This window comes from Cornus florida, unplaced genomic scaffold, assembly GCF_030987335.1.
Source record: "Cornus florida cultivar Cherokee Brave unplaced genomic scaffold, ASM3098733v1 CherokeeBrave_3.0.0_Hap2_Chr11, whole genome shotgun sequence".
NCBI lineage: Eukaryota > Viridiplantae > Streptophyta > Magnoliopsida > Cornales > Cornaceae > Cornus > Cornus florida.
Genome location: NW_026775581.1, coordinates 22,253,425 through 22,275,204, shown reverse-complemented (window position 1 = coordinate 22,275,204; position 21,780 = coordinate 22,253,425). Strand labels below are relative to the sequence as shown.

Genomic DNA, 21,780 nt, shown 5'->3' with positions numbered 1-21,780 from the left:
ACGAATAGAAGGGAGTATTCCTCTTAACATCTATGTTCAAGGTGTTCTATGGGATCATCTTAAGCTAACTTAGATGAATCTAGCAACACAATAACAATATAGATGTACTTAACAACATCAAATCGCATAAAACAAAAATTACAAGTTACAATTTAACAATTGATTGTCAACTTGGAATTGAATGTGAAATCAAAAAGTGGAATCCTTGAACATCTAAGCTCGGAATTCTGCCGAGACCTCAACTGTTGTTCCGGGCATTAACCCGCAGGGAAGACCACCATAAGTGCGCACTATCTCAATTGGGGAGAACTCATACCTCTCGCACTAGAGCCAAACTCTAGCCATGTTACTATTAACCATGTCCCAAGAGAATTCAAAATATATCAAGTTCAAAACTTATATACTATAATTTAAGGCATATAAACCACCTTCCATGCACAAGTATTTTGAAACCACACAAGCCATGTCTTAGGGTTCCAAGTCTAGAATGGCATAATGAATGACAAGTCTTTAACATGATTTAATGTGCAAAGAAATACCACTAACTTATCAACTTCAATCATGCCTCAACAACAAGTTTTATATACTAAATCTTAACATTTTAGCAATAAGCTTCTAAAATAATCACAATTACCAATAGTAATCTACTAGAATGTAGGATTAACATCACAATAGTATAATAATTCAAATCAATGAGAGTTCTATACGACATCAACAATCCTACTCAAGATACATACACAATAAACATGCTTAATCAATAAAATCATAAGTCAAGCATAAGGATTTCCTATGGTATGCAATACTACAATTCAATTAGCATGTATACAATATATATTAAACCCCAAAGGATTTTAAAACACTTAAAATATAAACATACTACCATCCCTACCTCAATAGAGAATTGAATCGCTATAATCCAAGCAACCAAGCTCAAAATGTAAAACAAGTTTAGGGTTATTGAAGAGGAGAGTGAGGGGAACCTTTTGTGTTCCAAGGTTTTAAGTCTAGGGTAAATGGAAGGAGGCCAAAAATTAAGTTAAAGGTATTAACCAAGCTTTTCTCCAATGGTGGCTATACTAGGGTTTTGAAGAACAAGTGAAATGAAGAAGATAAAGTGTGCAATGGTGAGTGAAAGGGCTAGAAATCCTCCACTCACTGTGTTCTAACACTACCTCACACACACACACAATGCAAGACTTATTTTAGTGTCTACACTTGTCACAAATCCAAGTCTCCTTTCTAGGCTTAATCCTAAGCCTATATTTGTCAACCATCTAAGCTAACAAGTGCACCAATCCTAGGCCAACATGTGGGTGAATCTTCACCCTCCAAATATCAAAAGATAACGCATCCAAGTCACTCCACCCCATTGCCAACACTTTTTGAAAATATCTTCCAAAATAAATTACAAAATGGTCCCCAAGACGAAAAATAATTACTTTATGTAATTACATTAAAACCCCAAAAATAAAGAAGAGTTACAAGAAAGTATGCATTCATGCCTTTTATGAAAAAGTAAGCAACTAGAATGTATTTTCTATAAAAGTAAAAATACAGATGTCATGGAAATCAAATATCATGAGTGCATGCAAAACCAGAATCAAATCCGAGCACAAAAAATGAGGTTATGCAAGGAAAATTGATAAACGGGAAAAAGACGAAATAGGGAAAGGAAAAATAGGAAAAAGACGAAAAAAAGAAAATCGCCGAAAAAGGAAAAGGAGGAAAAAGACCGGGCATTACAGAAAGAGTTAGACTAGAGGCTTGCCTTTAGGTTTCCGTTCAAAACCTTAGCCCTCCGTCTCTAAGTTTTCCTACCACCTTCTAAACTGCCGTTCCACACCTCCGTTACTCTTGGTTCAACCCAGAAGCAATCAGTCCCATCCTCCTTAAACCCCTCAGTTTATCTCTCAAAGTCTCTCTCTGTTCTTTCTCTCTGCCTCCTCAGTTACGGGAAAAGGGTTCTAAAACCCTTGCAGGCCCATAGCTTATATATATATAGGCCTCAATGAAAACATTATTCTAATTCCCCACTAATTATAAGTCGGATAAACTAAATCCCATGATTTCATAAATAAACTAAATCCCGTGATTTCATAAATAAAACAAAACCCTAAATTACAACTAACATATAAAAACTAATTACACGAATTTAAATGTTAAACATTTAATCACCGCAAACACGTAGTTAAAAAAAATGCCGCACAAACATATAATAATTCAATTAGCAAAATAAAACAATTTAAACATATAAAGAAATTCCACTTAAGCATATAATGAAATTAAACTTATAATTAAATTAGATAATTAAACAATTAGGCAAATAATCAAATCAACAAACAAAAAATGCAATAAAACACTAATTAAAATACTGAGACTATCCTTTTAAAATTAGGGATATTACAACTAATTTCTTTATTGCTTGAAATTAGGATCTCATATACACATGATTTTGTACTTCTTGTACTTTCCATTGTAAGCAACCTATGCATTTCTTTTTTCTGATGAAAACACCAACTAAATATACTTTGTAACTCTATTGGGATTTGATAAAATAATTTACTAATGGAAGTTATTCAAGATGTGAGTGCACAATTTATGTTTAAGAATGTATACTTTTTCAATTTGATATGAATGGCTAATATGGTGATGATTATAAACTTTTGTTACTTCTCCTAATTCGAAAACTAACGAGATATGTGAAACTTAATGATTTGCTATTATATAATATCAATTCATAAATGATAGTTCTGGGCCTAGTTAGTAAATTTGCCAACATTACGCCAATTATTCCCATACGTTCCTAAGCGTTTTATTCTTTCTAAGCGTATAAAACTTTAATCTTGCACTCATTCACTCCCAAAACTTCTCAACTCCTACGAACCTACACATTTTATATGTACTAAACATCACTTCGTATAAATGTACTAAACTTAACTACGCATTTTATATGCTCTTGACTTTATGCACTCACTCACTCCTAAAACTTCTCAACTTCACTTTTGAAGTTGGTGTTGACTCCTTACAAACATTTTCCTTGATCGATGGATAGGATACACTACAATCAATGGTTAAGGTTTAGTTAGTACAACTCTCCACTTAAATTTTATTCTCTCAACTTCACTTTTAGAATTTGGGTCTATCTATATATAGACCTCTTTGGTTAGGATACATTACAATCTATAGTTAAAGTTTAGTTACTACAACTCTCCACCTAAATATATACATATTTGCAAACTTACTACACTTTTGAAATCTTCTCGAATTTACCAATTTCTACAAATTTTTCAATGATATAGAATCCTCTATCTCTCGACAACACTCCATAATTTCTTATTATTTTTAGTCTTTTATATTACTGAAATGAAAACATACAAGGCATAAGAGAAGAAAAATTACATATTTCTTATCGAATTTTTAATGACAATTTCTTAAACAACAAAAAAAAAGAGTGTTATATTAAAATTGTTAGGCCGCGAAAGTGCACGAAACATAAAGATCCAACAAAACAGTCACACACAAACACAAGATATACATGGTTCAGCCAAAATTAGCCTACATCCATGGATGAGAAGAGATTCCACTATGATTTGTAGATATATTACAACAATAGAGTAACAACATCATATACATGCCTTTTTACCATGTACCACTCCATGAGCCTAATCCCTTGCTATCAGTGACACCGGTGTTTTCCGTACTTTGTCAACTCATAAACTACCTCTACTTATCAACTCCCTCATGGGACTATATCTCTCTCAATCTCATAAGTCTCAACCCACAACATATGTACCCATTTATAGAGTTACAAACATAATTCCTTGTTTGAAAAGGATTACGATTCCTTAGAGGCCAAAACTTGCCAAATAAGAAATTACCTAATAGAATATAACTCTAAAATAGAATCCTAATTAGAATAGGAATTTTGAGACACAATTTCCAATAATATCGACCTTGGCTAAAATTTTATCCAGTTACTCTTTTTGCCGCAACGGCATTAATGAAGACAATTCTATTGCAGCTTCAATCTTAACGATCCTTCTGCAAAACTCCGATTGTCCACACTCTACGCTGCTCGATCAGTCAAACCTCCATGGCTCCAACTTGATTACTTGAGCTCCTTGTCATGTAACCAAGCTGATTGACTGCACCTACAACTGAAGCCTGTTACAGCACATGTTGAGACTTCTTATGTTTTTTAGATCTCCTTCACCTTTGGCTCTGATACCAATTTGTTGGGTAGCGAAAGCGCGCGGAACATAAAGAAAGCCAATAAAGCAATCACATACAAACACAAGATATACATAGCTTAACCAAAATTGGCCTACATCCATCAATGAGAAGAGATTCCACTATGATTCGTAGATATATTATAACAATAGACTAATAACACCATATACATGCCCTTTAACCATGTACCACTCCATGAGCCTAATCCCTCGCTATCAGTGTCACCGATGTTTTTCCTACTTTATCAACTCATAAACTACCTATACCCATCAACTCCCTCACGAGACTATATCTCTCTCAATCTCATAAGTCTCAACCCACATATGTACCCATTTATAGAGTTACAAACATAGTTCCTTGTTGGACAAGGATTACAATTCCTTAAAGGCCAAAACATGCCAAATAAAAAATTACCTAATAGAATACAACTCTAAAATAGAATCCTAATTAGAATAGGAATTTGAGACACAATTTTAAACAATCTCCACCTTAGCTAAAATTCCATCCAGCTACTTCTTTCGCTGCCTCCACATGACCCTAAGGACCTCAGCAACTGCAAGTACCAATCAAGTCCAAACAATGTCTGAACTTGAGTGTAGGAATGACCTCAGTCATCATACCTTCTGGATACTACCTTGGGAGCTAGTTAAAAAGCCTAAGGGCAAGAAGATTGTTGGTTGTAAATGGGTTTTCAAGAAAAAGGAAGATCATGTTTGCCTACTGAAGAAGTCCTTGTATAGGCTGAAGTAGTCTCCTAGATAATGGTACAAGTGATTTGACACTTTTATGGTTGGGAATAGCTAATGTAGGAGTAAGTTTGACAGATATGTGTATTACAGGAAGCTCTTAGATGGTTCATATTTGTACTTGTTCCTGTATGTTGATACATGTTGATGGCTTGCAAGAACATGTTTGAAATCAACATGTTGAAGGCGCAGCTTATTGGTGAATTTGAGATGAAGGATCTTGGTGCTGCAAAGGGCATATTAGGAATGGAAATTCATAGAGATAGAGAAGCGGGCATATTATATTTTTCAGGGAAGAAATACATTGGGAAGGTGCTGGAACGTTTTGGTATGTAGGCATCAAAACCTATGAATACTCCATTAGCTACCCATTTTAGACTTTTAGCACGATTGTCACCAAAGACCGAGGAGGAGGTGGAACACATGTCTCGTGTTCCTTATGCTAGTGCAGTTGGTATCCATTTGTATGCTATCGTGTGCACTAGACTAGACATTAGTTAGTGTAATGAGCAAATAAATGAATAAACCTGGGAAGGTCCATTGGCAGGCTGTAAAATGGATATTATGATACTTGTGAGGCAGTGCAGATGTTGGGTTAGTCTATGACAGAGGCAGCGACACGTGTGGGAGTGTTGCTGGATATGTTGATTCGGATTATGCTAGAGATCTTAATAGGAGGAGGTCCTTTACAGGGTATGTCTTCACTCTTTGTGGGAGTGTGATTAGTTGGAAAGTGACTTTGCAGTCCATAGTTGCATTGTCTACTACTGAGGCTGAGTACATGGTAGTTACAGAGGCAATGAAGGAAGCTATATGATTGAGAGGCTTGGTTGGTGATTTGGGCTTGCAACAGGATAATTTGATTGTGTTTTACGACAGCAAGAGTGCCATACATTTGATTAAAAATTAGATATTCTATAAGAGGACCAAGCACATTGATGTCAGGTTTCACTTCATTAGAGATGTGGTTGCACAGGGTGCCATTGCAGTGAAGAAGATTGGGACAACAGAGAATCCAGTAGATATGATGACTAAGGTCATTCCTACACTAAAGTTCAGACATTGTCTGGAATTGATTGGTACTTGGAGTTGCTGAGGCTTTTAGGGGCATATGGAGGCAGCGAAATGAGTAGTTAAATGGAATTTTATCCAAGGTGGAGATTATTGGAAATTGTGTCTCAAATTCCTATTCTAATTAGGATTATATTTTAGAGTTGTATTCTATTAGGTAATTTCTTATTTGGCAAGTTTTGGCTTCTAGGGAATTGTAATCCTTGTCTAACAAGGTATAATGTTGTAACTCTATAAATGAGTACATATGTTGTGGGTTGAGACTTATGAGATTGAGAGAGATATAGTCTTATTAGGGAGTTGATGGGTAGAGGTAATTTATGAATTGATAAAGTAAGAAAAACACCGGTGACACTGATATCGAGAGATTAGGCTCGTGGAGTGGTACATGTTAAAAAGGTATGTATATAGTGTTGTTACTCTATTATTGTAATATATCTACGAATCATAGTAGAATTTCTTCTCATCCATGGACATAGGCAGATTTTGGCTAAACCATGTATATCTTTTGTTTGTGTGTGATTGCTTTATTGGCTTTCTTTGCAAAGCTCTGATACCAATTTGTTGGGGCAGCGGAAGCGCATGAAACAAATTGGTATCAGAGCTTTCGGTTCGAAGCAGGGATATCGTCCAAGTTTATGGAAATCAAGAAGTTTAACGGCAAAAAAGATTTCAACCTATGGCGGGTTAGGATGCAGGCTTTGTTGGTTCAACATGGGTTATCTAAGGCGCTGAAGGGGAAAGATGCACTGCTAGAAAAGATCAAGGACAAAGATGAGGTTATGGAGAAAGCACACAATACGATTTTGTTGTACTTGAGTAACGAAGTTCTGAAAGAGATTGAGGGAAAGAGGCTCTGGAATTCATACAGAAACAGAGTGAGGGGCTGAAATCTTATAATCTCCGATTTTACACATAGTAAAAACTTTCGCCGGATCTCGACCGTGGGCGTAGGTTGTTGCCAAACCACATACAAATCTTCGTGTTCTTTATGTGGTGTGTTTACTTTTCTACCGTGATTCTTGATTCAACTTTGGTTTGTGGCGTTTGTTATAATGAATCTTTGTTATTCATGCGCTTTCGCTGCCCCCAACAAATTGGTATTAGAGCAATCACACACAAACGCAAGATATACATGGTTCAGCCAAAATCGGACTACGTACATGAATGAGAAGAGATTCCACTATGATTCGTACATATATTACAACAATAGAGTAACAACACCATATACATGCCTTTTTATCATATATCACTCCATGAGCCTAATCGCTCACTATCAGTGTCACCGGTGTTTTTTCTACTTTATCAACTCATAAACTACCTTTTCCCATCAACTCCCTCACGAGATTACATCTCTCTCAATCTCATAAGTCTCAACCCACAACATATATACCCATTTATAGAGTTACAAACATAATTCTTTGTTGCACAATGATTACAATTCCTTATAGGCCAAAACTTGCCAAATAAGAAATTACCTAATTGAATGCAACTCTAAAATAAAATCCTAATTAGAATAGGAATTTGAGACACAATTTCGAACACAAACAATTTGTATTTTTTCATTTTTGTTTTTTTATGACAATTTTTTAAATGTTTTTTAAATAAGAAAAGCAAATAAATTCGTATGTTTACAGACACATATTTCACCATATTTTTACTAACTATCGTTTCAGGAGTATAATTTACATTTTTTGGTAATGCAATACTTGAGAAAATACATGCATTGAAGATCTTAGAATTAACTATTTGAGAATGGATGATTTTTGGTAATCATGTTTCATTTTGTTTCTTCTTTTTTTATTTTACTAATCTTTTGAAATTAATTTAAAAGTATTGTAATTTCCAACATTGCTAGTTATGTTGTTAATAAAATGAAACAAGAACCTCTTTATATTTCTATTTTCATTTTTTTTTTTTGGTTTGATTTTCAAATTGTAAGTTAGTTAACATTTAATTATAGACTCGTGCATTTACTTAATTGATGGCCTATTTCTCCCCCCATTTCAGATGCCGCCATACGGCAAGCTAATTGGGATGCTTCAAAAGTGGGGGAAAAACTTTATCATGATATTGAGGCACATGCGTCATCTGTTCGTAGTGCGAAGTTGTCAGAAATAGTAGCTAACTTCGAGGTAATTTCATGGTTGTGGTGCAACTCATTGGTGTTCTAATAGGGTTTCCTTTTTCTTTTCTTTTTTTCTTTTTTGTTTTTAGATCATTTTATTATTTTTTTTTTTTCCAAAAAAGGAATCTTAGTTCATTTTGTATGTAACTCATAGGAATCTTTTTGACTTGCAGAAACAACTTACCGAAGCTCTGACTGAACCTGTAGAATCCCTCTTCGAAGCTGGAGAAAAAGGCACCTGGGCATCAATAAGAAAGCTACTAAAACGCGAGACTGAGGCTGCCACATCAGATTTTTTAACTGCTACTGCCAGTTTTGAATTGAACCAAGCAACAATTGACAGATTGTTGCAAAATTTGAGGGACTACACTAGAAGTATGGTGGAGAAAAAGGCAAGAGAGGAAGCAAGGAAAGTTCCGATCCGCATGAATTATAGGTAGCCAATTTAATGGTGGAATGTTTTATAATTAGTCTTTTTGTCATTTTGGTGCTTATAGCTTCGGAACATATACAGGTTCTTAACTGTTTTCCACTTTGACTCAAAGCCGACTAAGAAGGAAGACATTATAACAAAAGCGAAGGACGCAGGCTCTGCGGTAATCTGCAAAGATCTGTCATGATCGATGGGAGTTAATATTACTTGTATGTGCATAATTTGGCAGTTCCTAAATGGTGTATTTTATCATTATGTTGCAGTCTCTGAAGCTTTTATCTGTTTTGGCTGCAATACAATTGGATGAGGAATCCGATGAGATACAATTGGATGAGGACTCCGATGGAACAGTGGCTGTACCTTTTACCAAAGATAGGAGCATTGGAGATTCTGCAGATCCTCTTGCTTCAAGCACATGGAAGAAGGTAGTTATAAGTATATAATGCTGGTAATTTTGTATTATATGTAAATTTTTTTAGGTCGAACTGATTCCTCATGAAGGAAGAACTTTTATCCAGGTCCCTCCAAAAAACACTCTGATTACGCCCATGCAGTGCAAGTCTCTGTGGAGGCAGTTTAGGGAAGTAACTGATCCTATGGTCCGTCAAGCAATTTTGGAACTGGTATATAATTATACATTGTGCTCTTTCAGAAATTTGTTTCTCTTTTATAAGTTCTTGTCTTGCAATTTATTCCATAAATGTGGTGTCATTCATCGAATTTGAAAGAAAGTGGTCTCTTTGCTTATTTGGAATTAAAATTATGCTCATCAATGAATAAATGAGGATTCAAGAGATCATTCATTATGATTAATTTATTTAAATAATTGAATCAAATCCTTTGAACTTTGAAGCAATATTACATGTTAAATTTACTATACTAAAAACTGCATAATCTTGGTAAAAAAAGTGACTTCTTCCCAAGAATATTGAAGTTTGTGAAAAGGAAAAGTAGTCCTGAAGGATTACTGATACACCAATTTATATTTTCAGCATGTTTTGTTTTTGTTTCAATATTCTTATCCTTTCAATGGTTAATGTTGGTGAATGAGCATTTTCAATGGCCTCTCAAACTCAAAATATAATAAGTAGATGAAAATAAGACATTCCAGTTTCTCAAAAGACTTCTCATATTTTGAGATTGTCAAAAGTGTTGCCAAATATAGCTGCCCTCAAATGGCCTCTCAAACTCAAAATATAGCAGGTGGTTGAAAATAAGGCACTCTAATGGGGGGCTCTCAAAAGACTTCTCATATTTTGAGATTGTCAAAAGTTATTAAAATGAAAATAAGGCACTCCAATGGGCTCTCAAAACATGAAATGGTTGTTGTGTCAAAAAATAACATTTTGAATGAAATACTCCATTGGAACATAATTGCAAAAAAATAACATTTTGACACTGCACCTCCTCTCAAAATATATATTTATTTAGTATAGAAATATAGCATTTTGCATTAAAGATGCCCTCCATACATGATCCTTTAATGATATATGCCGATAAGGCACTAACCTGGCATTCTGATGTATTGTACTTCTCATTCTTTTTAGGAGGATTGCGAGGCCACTCCTCCAAAGGTCAATATTATGTTGATACACTAATTTATATTTTCAGCATGTTTTGTTTTTGTTTCCATATTCTTATCCTTTCAATGGTCAATATTGGTGAATGAGCATCTCTAATGGCCTTTCAAACTTAAAATATAATAAGTAAATGAAAATAAGACACTCCAGTGGCCTCTGAAAAGATTTCTCATATTTTGATATTGTTAAAAGTGTTGCCAAATATAGTAGCTCTCAAATGGCCTCTCAAACTCAAAATATAGCAGCTGGATGAAAATAAGGTACTCTAACAGGAGGCTCTCAAAAGACCTCTCATATTTTAAAATTGTCAAAAGTTGCTAAAATAAAAATAAGGCACTCCAATAGGCTCTCAAAACTTGAAATGGTTGTTGTGTCAAAAAATAATATTTTGAATGAAATGCTATATTGAAGCATAATTGCAAAAATATAACATTTTAACACTGTACCTCTCAAAATATAGATTTAGCTAGTATGGAAATATAGCATTTTGCATTGGAGATGCTCTCCATACATGATCCTTTAATGATATATGTCGGTAAGGCACTAATTTGGCATTCTGATGTATTGTACTTCTCATTCTTTTCAGAAGGATCCCAAGCCCACTCCTCCAGAGGGTAACACATTATTGGATATTGTGGCTGTGGTTGGGGTTGTTGGAGCTGCGGTTAGGGCTGCGGTTGGGCCAGTAGGGGTTGCGGTTGGGGCTGCGGGTGGAGCTGCAGTTGGGGCTGCGGTTGGGCCAGTAGGGGTTGCGGTTGGGGCTGCGGGTGGGGCTGCGGTTGGGGCTATGGCTTGGGCACTAAGTAAAATTATGTCGTAAAACCTATATATACTACTTAATGTTGGTCTTGATGATGGACTTGAGAAAATATATTAATAATTTACCTCTTGCTCCTTCTATATTTCTTCTATTACCTCTTCAAATTACTCTCTATATGTAAATATAAATATATATATTTATAACATGTTATCAGTGTGACGGCCCTAGATTTTTCAATCCAGTGCGACCTGTGATGACCCGAAGGATGATCCGATAACGGATCCGAAATACAGAAGCGAAAATAGAAAACAAAGTCTATGGGAACATTCAATATCCCTAAGACACAAACATGGCTTCCCATGAAGCCACAGAACAAAAAGAAAACGAATACAGAAGTAAAATGGTGAAAATAGACCAAGTATATCCCCAAGGGTAAAATGGTCATTTCACATGAAACAAGGTATCAAGAGATGTAAGTCATCTCTAAGACACAAACATGGCTTTCCATTAAGCCACAGAACTTAAAAGAAAAAAAAAAAATGCGAAGTGACGTTTTAAAAATGGATAAGTTTAGCCCTAGGGGCAAAATGGTAATTTTAAAAAATTTATGGGTGCTACCGAGCACACCATTATATAGACAGTAAAAAATTAACAAAGATAGGCTCAAGAATCACTTGATTTGTAGTCCAGACAAGAGAGAAAAGTTAAAATAAAGTTTTGATGTTGTCACGGTCGTGAATAGTATTTTGATAGCAGTGAATAGTGCTGGGCAGAAAAATGCTGAAATAGTGTGTCGTTTTGAGGCAACAAATGAATTTTTTTTGAAATAACACGAAGAAGAAATCCCCTTAAAATTATTTTTGATGTGAAAACCCCAAAATACCCCTTAGATCAGACTTTTTCCCTGAAAAGTACTCATACCAAAAAATCAGTTTTGACGTGTGCTTTTCGAGACCGAGACGACATTTTTTGAAAAAACATAAAGAATAAACCCCCCCTAAAATCACATTTTCTATGTAACCATGTCAAGTACAGAATTTATTTTTCAAGCAAAATTCCCAAAATGCCCTTAAATCAGATTTTGCAAAAGAAATGGAAAATGAGTCCAAAGGATGCTCATTTCATGAAATGAGGTGTTGATTGCCAAAGTGAACGTACACTGATAAGCGCCAAATATTTCATATTCAACTGCCCTAAATTGCATATCTTAGTTCATTTTTGTATTGATGTTGTACATCTTATATGCGTTTTTGTGTTTTTCTTATTTTGAGGTGCTTAGCCTCAAAATGCAATAAAGACCATTAATTTCGGACCATAAAAATAGCACTTTCACGGGAAGGTTCAGAATGCCATTCCGATGATCATTTTGGGTGTCTAGGGCCTTATGGATCTTAAGTTTCTAATTAGGGAATTATTCGAGCTCAGCTGGACCTTCGTTCGGCCAAAATGAAAAAACAGTCCCCGGCCATTTTTGCGTCCAAACGTATGATCCTGCATCCAGACGCGAAGCACCAACAACTTTGTTAGCTGTGCAAGTAGCATGCCCCAGTGCAGCCCATTCACACCTCGCATCCAGACACGAAACCCTGCGTCCAGAGCTAAGGCCCAGTACATATCCCGAGGCCAAGTTTGAATTTCAAAAAGCCTTCTTTCTTCTTAATTCTTTTTTCCCTCACTCACTACGTCTCTTCCTCTCCCCCAACCCTAACTTCCTTTTTTCTCTTCTTCTTTTCCCTTTCTCATTCTTCTATCTCATCTTCCTCCATCACCATTCTCTCATTGGCATCAAGCAAGACCAGGTTTGTACTCTCCATTGGGGTAAGCTTCTTTCAAACTTCTTCCTTATTTCATTTCATATATTTTCAAAAGAGGATGGGGCTTGATTTCATGTTATAGGTAGAGTATGTTTGGGGCTTATAGTGTGCCATTTGCAGGTTCAAAATTTTCGAGTTTTGACCATTGCCCCCATCATTTTGCTCTTTAATTTTCAAGACTGCCCACCAGGTGCTCAACCAAAGTCCTGAACTAATTCCCTTCATCCAAATGGCTCCCAAAACATCGTCCAAGCGCGCTCGCTCTTCCGAGGAGCCTTCTCAAGATGCTCCTCCTCCGGATTGGTCGGATTGGCCAATTGAATTTGAAGCCAAATTTTTCATCAAAGAAGAGTTTAAGGAACACCCAGAGATAACATAGGCAGTTAAGGAATTGAAAGATCGCGGCCTTAGTGCGTTGTTCAAACCTTGTATTTCTTAATTTTGCCTATGCTTGGTTCGGGAATTTTATACCAACATGAACTATTCTTGCACTGAGCCAACCTTAATCAAGACCGCCATTGATGGAGTGCCTTATGCATTCACCATCAATGACATTTGTGACGGCTAAGTTTTTCAACTCGGTGCATCAGTGATGAACCGAAAGTTGATTCGATAACGGATCCGAGATGCTGAAGCGAAAGATAAAAACTAAAGTCTATAGAGATATAAATCATCCCCAAGACACCAATGTGACCTTCCATGAAGTCACAGAACTCAAAGGAAATGAAAGCGAAAACAAAGGTCAAAACGAGCAAAAACTATTAACCAAGGGGTAAAATAGTCAATTCATAAATAAAAAGAGAAACTTGACTCTAAACAAGTCAAAAAAGGTGAACACAACCTAACTTAGTTATTTCACAACATTCTAAGAGGTTCTAAAAACTTTGGCCAAGAATCCGACAAAATGCCCTTTCCCGGTTTAAGCAAAAACCGATTCTACCTCACTAAAACATGAATAACTCTCACTGCGGTTTGAATCAGATAATGGAATTAGTACTATTAGAAATTTTACTCCAAATTCATGAATTTAGACTCAAGAATTACCTCATTTGGATTAGAAAAGAAGGAGATATAACCATTTGAAGTTGGAACATTAGTGCTGGAACATATCAGAGAGGCTGTATGTATGTAAGCTATTTCGATCGACCGAAATGGAGTTTCAAATGACTGAATTGGACAGAAATTTTGCTGAAATCATATTTTTAAGGGGAGGTTGTTTCGGTAGACCGAAATAGGCTATCGGTCGACCGAAATGGTCATGAATAGTGAAAAAGGCTACTGGAAATGAGTTTTTACTGTGCAATGAGTTTCCCAAAAGCCATCGGTCGACCGAACTAACATTTCGGACGACCAAAATGACTCAAAAAGCTGCTATAAGACCTGTCATATGCCAAAAACATTAAGGCTTAACCCAAACCTCAAACCCTCTCATGAATTGGTTTAAAAACAAAGGATAAAAGTTGATTTTCAAGGAGATGTGAATATGTGAACATGTCAATAACCTTAAAATGAATAATTGAATGAACAATTGGATGAGGAATCCGATGATATACAATTGGATGAGGAATCCAGTGGAACAGTGGCTGTTTCTATCCTACTACAATCCATATAGAAACCCGATATGCAGATACATCTTAGATAGCTCAACAATAACTAAAATAGTCTATATATATATAGATACACACTATAGAACGCTCACTAGACTGAAGTGTAGTCTCAGCCTAAAAAAAAGGTAACATGCAAATCGCACGTAACGTGGTCATTTATACCTAGACCTACCAGGGAACAGCAACTATGTCCAGTGATCCATCCTATGCGATGCACTCTTTGACTCTCTTTTTAAAGTCCTTTTCATCTTTCCCTCGCGGTACTTATTTGCTATCGGTCTCTCGCCCGTATTTAGCCTTGGACTGAATTTACCGCCCGATTTGGGCTACATTCCCAAACAACCCGACTCGCAGACAGCGCCTCGTGGTGCAACAGGGTCCGGACACGACAGGGCTCTCACCCTCTCCAACGCCCCCTTTTAGGGGACTTGGGCCTGGTCCATCGCTGAGGACACTTCTCTAGACTATAATTCGGGCTAATCCATCCCAGAGTAAGTAGGTTGTCCCTAATATGCCACCATCCCATACCGGTGCATATACACATATTTAAGTAGGACTTAACTTTTATAGTTAATCCAACTTATTCTAGAATAGGTAGGACTTAGTGTTTTGAACTAATCTCTCCCTAGTATGCCATCGTCCCATACCGTTGCATACACACACAACCAATCCAATAATTGACAACACAGTACAAGCAGTTCATCAATTCTAATCCAAAATAATATAATGATAATCAGAATCATTACCGAACACATTATAGTGAAATTCTTTAACGTAAATTTCATAACAATCCATAAATCCAATAATTGATGCAATCTAAATAGTTAAAACATCAATTAACTCCATATAAGCATACTACAGTTTCAGTTAGTCGATGATGCTTATTTCAATACTTTAACATGATTAATACTATTTAATCATACATACACAGATTGCTAGAATTATAATAAGCAATTAAATCCTTCAAACAGTCCAGAGATTGATACCATTTATAACAAATTAAATATCAACTTAATCTAATCTAAGCCTAGTTAATTGCCGGTATTCCATTACCCTTATAACACTATTGAAATAATATTAAATATTATTAAATCATATGTAAAAGATTCGTTAAGTTGCAGTAAACAAACAACTTAACAAACAGTACTCAACATGCAGGCTTTTCTTTATCTTCATGTTGCTTTATTCTTTAATAAACTAATGTGATAATACTTTCTAAAATTTTCATAGGTCCATCACAGTTAATTACATCCTTCAGTTCAATTTAAACGGATTAAATATACTCCGGACAGCCTAAACAGCCCCCCTGAACAGCTAAATATGCGTTTCTGGGCGAGAGCGGGTTCTCACCAGTAGCCGGCTCCCTACCCTTGGGAGTGGCTCTGTGGAGCTGGGAGCCAGCTCCACACTCCTTGGAGCTGGCTCCATTAATGAGGGAGCTGGTTCCCTCCTTTTGGGAGCCTGCTCTCTCACTCCCTGAAGCCGTAAACCTTTTCTGCTTCGTCTTCTTCACCTCCGGCGATACCCAGGGCCTCTGTCATGTTTTAAATACTCATTCTAGTGTTCATTCAACATCCCAAATTATTTATAAGACATCAACATGCATCAACAATCTCAATTAAACAAGGCTTAAAATCAAATATAGTAGGATACAACTAAAAGCTTTAAAAATTCTCAAGTTTAATTCAACAAAGCTAATTACAGTTTAAACATATATCACAGATATGTTTTAGCATTAATTAAACCCCTGAAGTCTACCTAGGCATGCACAGAACACAGGTTTAAGGGAAAGTGTGACAACCCAAGTTTTTTAACTTGGTGCGTCAGTGATGACCCGAAAGTTGACCCGATAACGGATCCGAAATAAGGAAGTAAAAGATGAAACCATAGTCCCTTGAGATAAAAACCATCTTTAAGACATAAATGTGACACTCCAATAGGTCACGGAAGTTAAAGTGAGCAAAAGAGGAAACTAGAGCTAAAACGGGCAAAATTCGTCAATAAAGGGCAATATGGTCAATTCATAAATAAAAGGAGAAAATTAACTCTAAACAAGTCAAACATGGTGAATACAACCTAATCTAATCATTTCACAACATCCTAAGAGGTTCTAAGAACATGGCCAAGAATCCCGCAAAATGCCCTTTTCCGGTTTAAATAAAAACTGACACTACCTCACTAAAACTTGACTAACTCCCACTGTGATTGAAATCTAAGAATGGCATTGGTACCATTGGAAATCTGACTCAAAATCCATAAATTTAGGCTCAAGAATCACCCCATTTGGATAAGAAATGAAGGAGATATGGCCATTCAAAGTCGGAACAGTAGTGTTGAAACTTAACTGAAGGAGCTGGAGTACGAAAGTTATTTAGGTTGACCGAAATGGAGTTTCAGTCGACTAAAATGACCAAAAAATCTATTGAAAACATGAATTTAAGTGCTGGTTGCTTCGGTAGACCGAAATAAAGGTTTGGTCGACCGAAATAGGCCTTGAACAGTAGAATTGGCTACTCGAATGATGAATTACTGTGCATAAACAAATCCAATTGCCATCGGTCGACCGAAATGGAGTTTCAGTCAATCGTAACACCTCAAAATGCTACTGGAAAACCTGTTATGACAATTTGGTTCAAGATGGATGTGTAAAACTAATTTTTCATTGAAATTCAAGTGTGTGGATATGCCAACAACTTTGATATGAATACATGAATGTAAAACAATGGCCCATGGCCTCATACATAATAATTACAAGATTTTCATTTGTCAAACCTCCAAAATTAGTTCAAATACATTTTGAAGCAAAAGTTTGATGTCAAGAGAGTACAACTACAAAAGTGAACATGCTTGGCCCTTGGCCTCTTTACATACATACTTATAATGTCAAATGTAAATACTTAAGTGTCATTACATGTCAAGAAAGCTACATAAGCTTCTAAAGTACCATACACCCATGGTATACAAAATGTGACATTAAAAGAAAGGCATGCTAAACACTTGCATGTCAATACAAAAAAATGCTTCAAATATCTCATAAGCCCCTAAGGATGATGAGCATCCAAGAACATAGTCTTTTTACCTGAAAAATAACCTAAACCACTAGGGTGAGTAATCAAGTTACTTGTAGGAAGAAGCATATGCGTGTACCTTAAAGTTTCAATATCATTGCAAGATCAATATAGATGAATATAAGGGAGCATTCCTCTTAACGTCTATGTTCAAGGTGTTCTATGGGATCATCTTAAGCTAACTTAGATGAATCTAGCAACACAATAACAAAATAGATGTACTTAACAACATCAAATTGCATAAAAGAAAAATTACAAGTTACAATTTAACCATTGATTGTCAACTTGGAATTAAATGCGAAATGAAAAAGTGGAATCCTTGGACATCTAAGCTCGGAATTCTGCAGAGACCTCAACGATTGTTCCGGGCATTAACCCACAGGGAAGACCATCCTAAGTGCGTACTATCTCAATTGGGGAGAACTCATACCTCCCGCACTAGTGCCAAACTCTAGCCATATTACTATTAACCATGTCCCAAGAGAATCCAAAATATATCAAGTTCAAAACTTATATACTATAATTTAAGGCATATAAACCACCTTCCATGCACAAGTATTTTGAAACCACACAAGCCATGTCTTAGGGTTCCAAGTCTAGAATGGCATAATGAATGACAAGTCTTTAACATGATTTAATGTGCAAAGAAATACCATTAACTTATCAACTTCAATCATGCCTTAATAACAAGCTTTATATACTAAATCTTAACATTTTAGCAATAAGCTTCTAAAATAATCACAATTACCAATAGTAATCTACTAGAATGTTTGATTAACATCACAATAGTATAGTAATTCAAATCAATGAGAGTTCTATACGACATCAACAATCCTACTCAAGATACATACACAATATACATGCTTAATCAATAAAATCCTAAGTCAAGCATAATGATTTCCTATAGTATGCAATACTATAATTCTAAAAGCATGTATACAATATATATTAAACCCCAAAGGATTTTAAAACACTTAAAATATAAATATACTACCACCCCTACCTCAATAGAGAATTAAATCTCTATAATCCAAGCAACCAAGCTCAAAATGTAAAACAAGTTTAGGGTTATTGAAGAAGAGAGTGAGGCGAACCTTTCGTGTTCCAACGTTTTAAGTCTAGGGTAAATGGAAGGAGGCCAAAAATGAAATCAAAGCTATTAACCAAGCTTTTCTCCAATGGTGGCTATGCTAGCGTTTTGAAGAACAAGTGAAATGAAGAAGATGAAGTGTGCAATGGTGAGTGGAAGGGCTAGAAATCCTTCACTCACTATGTGTTCTTAAACAACCTCTCTCACACACACAATGCAAGACTTATTTTGGTGCCTACACTTGTCACAAATCCAAGTCTCCTTCCTAGGCTTAATCCTAAGCCTACACTTGTCAACCATCTAAGCCAACAAGTGCACCAATCTTAGGCCAATATGTGGGTGAATCTCTATCCTCCAAATATCAAAAGATAACAAATCCAAGTCACTCCACCCCATTGCCAACAAGTGGCACTATGAGAATGTGACACTTGTCACATTTTTCAAAAATTACAAAAAGGTCCTTTTTAAAAATATCTTCCAAAATAAATTGCAAAATGGTCGTCAAGACGAAAAATAATTACTTTATGTAATTGCACTAAAATCCTAAAAATAAAGAAGAATTACAAGAAAGTATGCATTCATGTCCTTTATGAAAAAATAAGCAACTAGAATGTATTTTCTACAAAAGTAAAAATACAAATGTCATGGAAATCAAATATCATGAATGCATGCAAGACCGGAATCAAATCCGAGCACAAAAAATGAGGTTATGCAAGGAAAATTGATAAACGGGAAAAAGATGAAATAGGGAAAGGACAAAATAGGAAAAAGACGAAAAAAAGAAAATCGTCGAAAAAGGAAAAGGAGGAAAAAGACCGGGTCATTACAACCTACCCTCCTTAAAAGGATTTCATCCCCAAAATCGAGTCGTACCTGAAAGAGAGAACAAATGCGGATGCCGAGAGCGAACCTCATGTTCGAGCTCCTAGGTAGCCTCCGCAACACCGTGATGTCTCCACAAGACTTTAACCAATGGAATGGTCTTGGTCCGCAAAACCTGCTCCCGTGAATCAAGAATCTGGACCGGACCTTCCTCGTAGGTCACGTCCTCATCAACAATAACATCTGTCCACCGTAAAATATGCGATGGATCCAGCTCGTACTTCCTCAACATAGATACATGAAAGGCGTCGTGAACCCTATCCAGGTCTAGTAGCAATGCCAAACGATAAGCAACTTTACCGACGCACTCCAAAATCTGAAATAGTCAAATGAACCTAGGAGACAACTTGCCGGTTTGTCGAAATCTCAAAAGTCCCTTTTATGGAGAAATCTTGAGAAAGACGTGGTCCCCTACCTCAAAGCACAAGGATCTCCTCCTCTTATTAGCATAACTCTTCTGCCAGTTCTAAGCTGTAGCCAACCGCTTCCGAATCAACTTAATCTTCTCTATAGTCTCAAAGACAATATCGGGACCCAAGGCGACTGTATCACCTACCTCGGTCCAACAAACTGGAGATCTGCAAGGTCTACCATACAACGCCTCAAAAGGTGGCATGCCAATACCGGTCTAGTAACTGTTGTTGTAGGCAAACTCAACCAAGGGTTAGTAGTCTTCCCAACTACTCCCAAAATCCAAAATGCAAGCCCGTAGCATATCCTCAAATATTTGAATGGTATGCTCCGACTGACCATCAGTCAGAGGATGAAATGCCGTGCTGAAATGAAACCCCGTGTCAAGAGCCTCCTGAAAACTCTGCCAAAAGTGAGACGTGAACCTAGGATCCCTATCTGAAACAATGGATACCGGAACCCCATGAAGCCTGATAATCTTCCCCACATACAGTCCACCAAGCCTCTCTGTGTCATCTGTCACTGCCATAGGCAAAAAGTGAGCCGTTTTAGTCAATCTGTCAACAATGACCCAAACACCATCATTCCCTACCTTGGATCTCGGAAGTCCCGTTACGAAATCCATAGTGATGTGCTCCCACTTCCACTCTACCACTGGTAGTGGTTGTAATAACCCTGTCGGTCTCTGATGCTCTGCCTTCACTTGTTGATAAGTAAGGCATTTAGCCACGAACTGATAAACATCCCGTTTTATGCCTTTCCATCAAAATTGTCTCCGCAAATTATGATACATCTTCGTACTACCAGGATGAAATGCAAGTTGAGAATGGTGAAAATCCCGAAGAACAACGTCACGATAAGATAGACGAACAACCATCTTCCCTCTATATCTAAGACCACTGTCTGAATGCAAGGTCCATCCCTCTACATTCTCGCCACCTGAAATTCCATCGTGGATGGACTTCACCTCCCCATCCTCATGCTATGCCTTAATAACTCTACTAACAAGAGCCGGTTGAGCCACTAGGCTAAATAAAATAGCAGGTGAATCATTCTTATTCAACTGTAAACCAAGATCTGCAAGCTCTTCTAGCATCTTCCATCTGTGAATGGAAATGCTAGCAAGAGTACCCTGTGACTTCCTACTCAATACATCGGCCACCACATTGGCTTTTCCTGGATGATACTGTAACTCAAAGTCATAGTCCTCCATGAACTCAACCCATCTACACTGTCTTAAGTTCAAATCCTTCTGAGAGAAGAGATACTTGATACTCTTGTGATCGGAGAAAACTTCAAACTTCTCCCCGTACAAATAATGCCTCTACCCTTTCAGGGCAAAGATAACTGCTGCCAACTCCAAGTCATATGTCGGATACTTTAACTCATGAGTCTTCAACTATCGAGACCCATAAGCAACTACTCTTCTGTCTACATCAAGACATAACCTCTCACGAAGCATCACAATAAACCACGTAACCCAAACCACGTTCAGGTATGATCAAAACTGAAGCTGATGTCAATCTGACCTTCAACTCCTGAAAAGCAAAATCACAAGCCTCATTCCATATGAACTTGACTCCCTTGCGAGTAAGTTGAGTCATAGGTGCCGCTAAACGAGAGAAATCCAGAACAAACCTCCTGTAATAGCCGGCTAGGCCAAGAAAGCTCCGAACCTCGAACACTGTCTTCGGATGCACCTAATCCATCACAGATTCAATCTTCAACGGATCCACTACAACACTGCTCCTTGACATGACATGTCCAAGGAACTTTACTTCTGGTAGCCAAAATTCGCATTTCTGGAACTTGGCATACAACTGGTTATCCCTAAGGATCTGTAACACTATCCTCAAATGATACTCATGCTCCTCTAACGAAGCCGAGTATACCAGAATGTCGTCAATGAACACCACCACAAATTTGTCAAGATAGTCACTGAATACACGGTTCATCAAAT

The 21,780-nt window shown here is 36.7% G+C and overlaps 1 protein-coding gene across 1 annotated transcript in view; it reads left to right on the top strand.

Annotated features, from left to right (window-relative positions):
• The window catches only part of LOC132285155 (protein ROOT HAIR DEFECTIVE 3 homolog 2-like), a 52,542-nt gene extending 41,456 nt beyond the window's left edge, over window positions 1-11,086 (top strand). Inside the window, exons 15-20 of the mRNA XM_059787325.1 lie at window positions 8,058-8,182; window positions 8,349-8,611; window positions 8,690-8,771; window positions 8,872-9,033; window positions 9,127-9,231; window positions 10,775-11,086. Of these exons, the coding sequence (XP_059643308.1) occupies window positions 8,058-8,182; window positions 8,349-8,611; window positions 8,690-8,771; window positions 8,872-9,033; window positions 9,127-9,231; window positions 10,775-11,008 (971 nt within the window). The 3' untranslated portion in view covers window positions 11,009-11,086. The remainder of the gene's footprint in view (window positions 1-8,057; window positions 8,183-8,348; window positions 8,612-8,689; window positions 8,772-8,871; window positions 9,034-9,126; window positions 9,232-10,774) is intronic.
• Window positions 11,087-21,780: the final 10,694 nt, after the last annotated feature.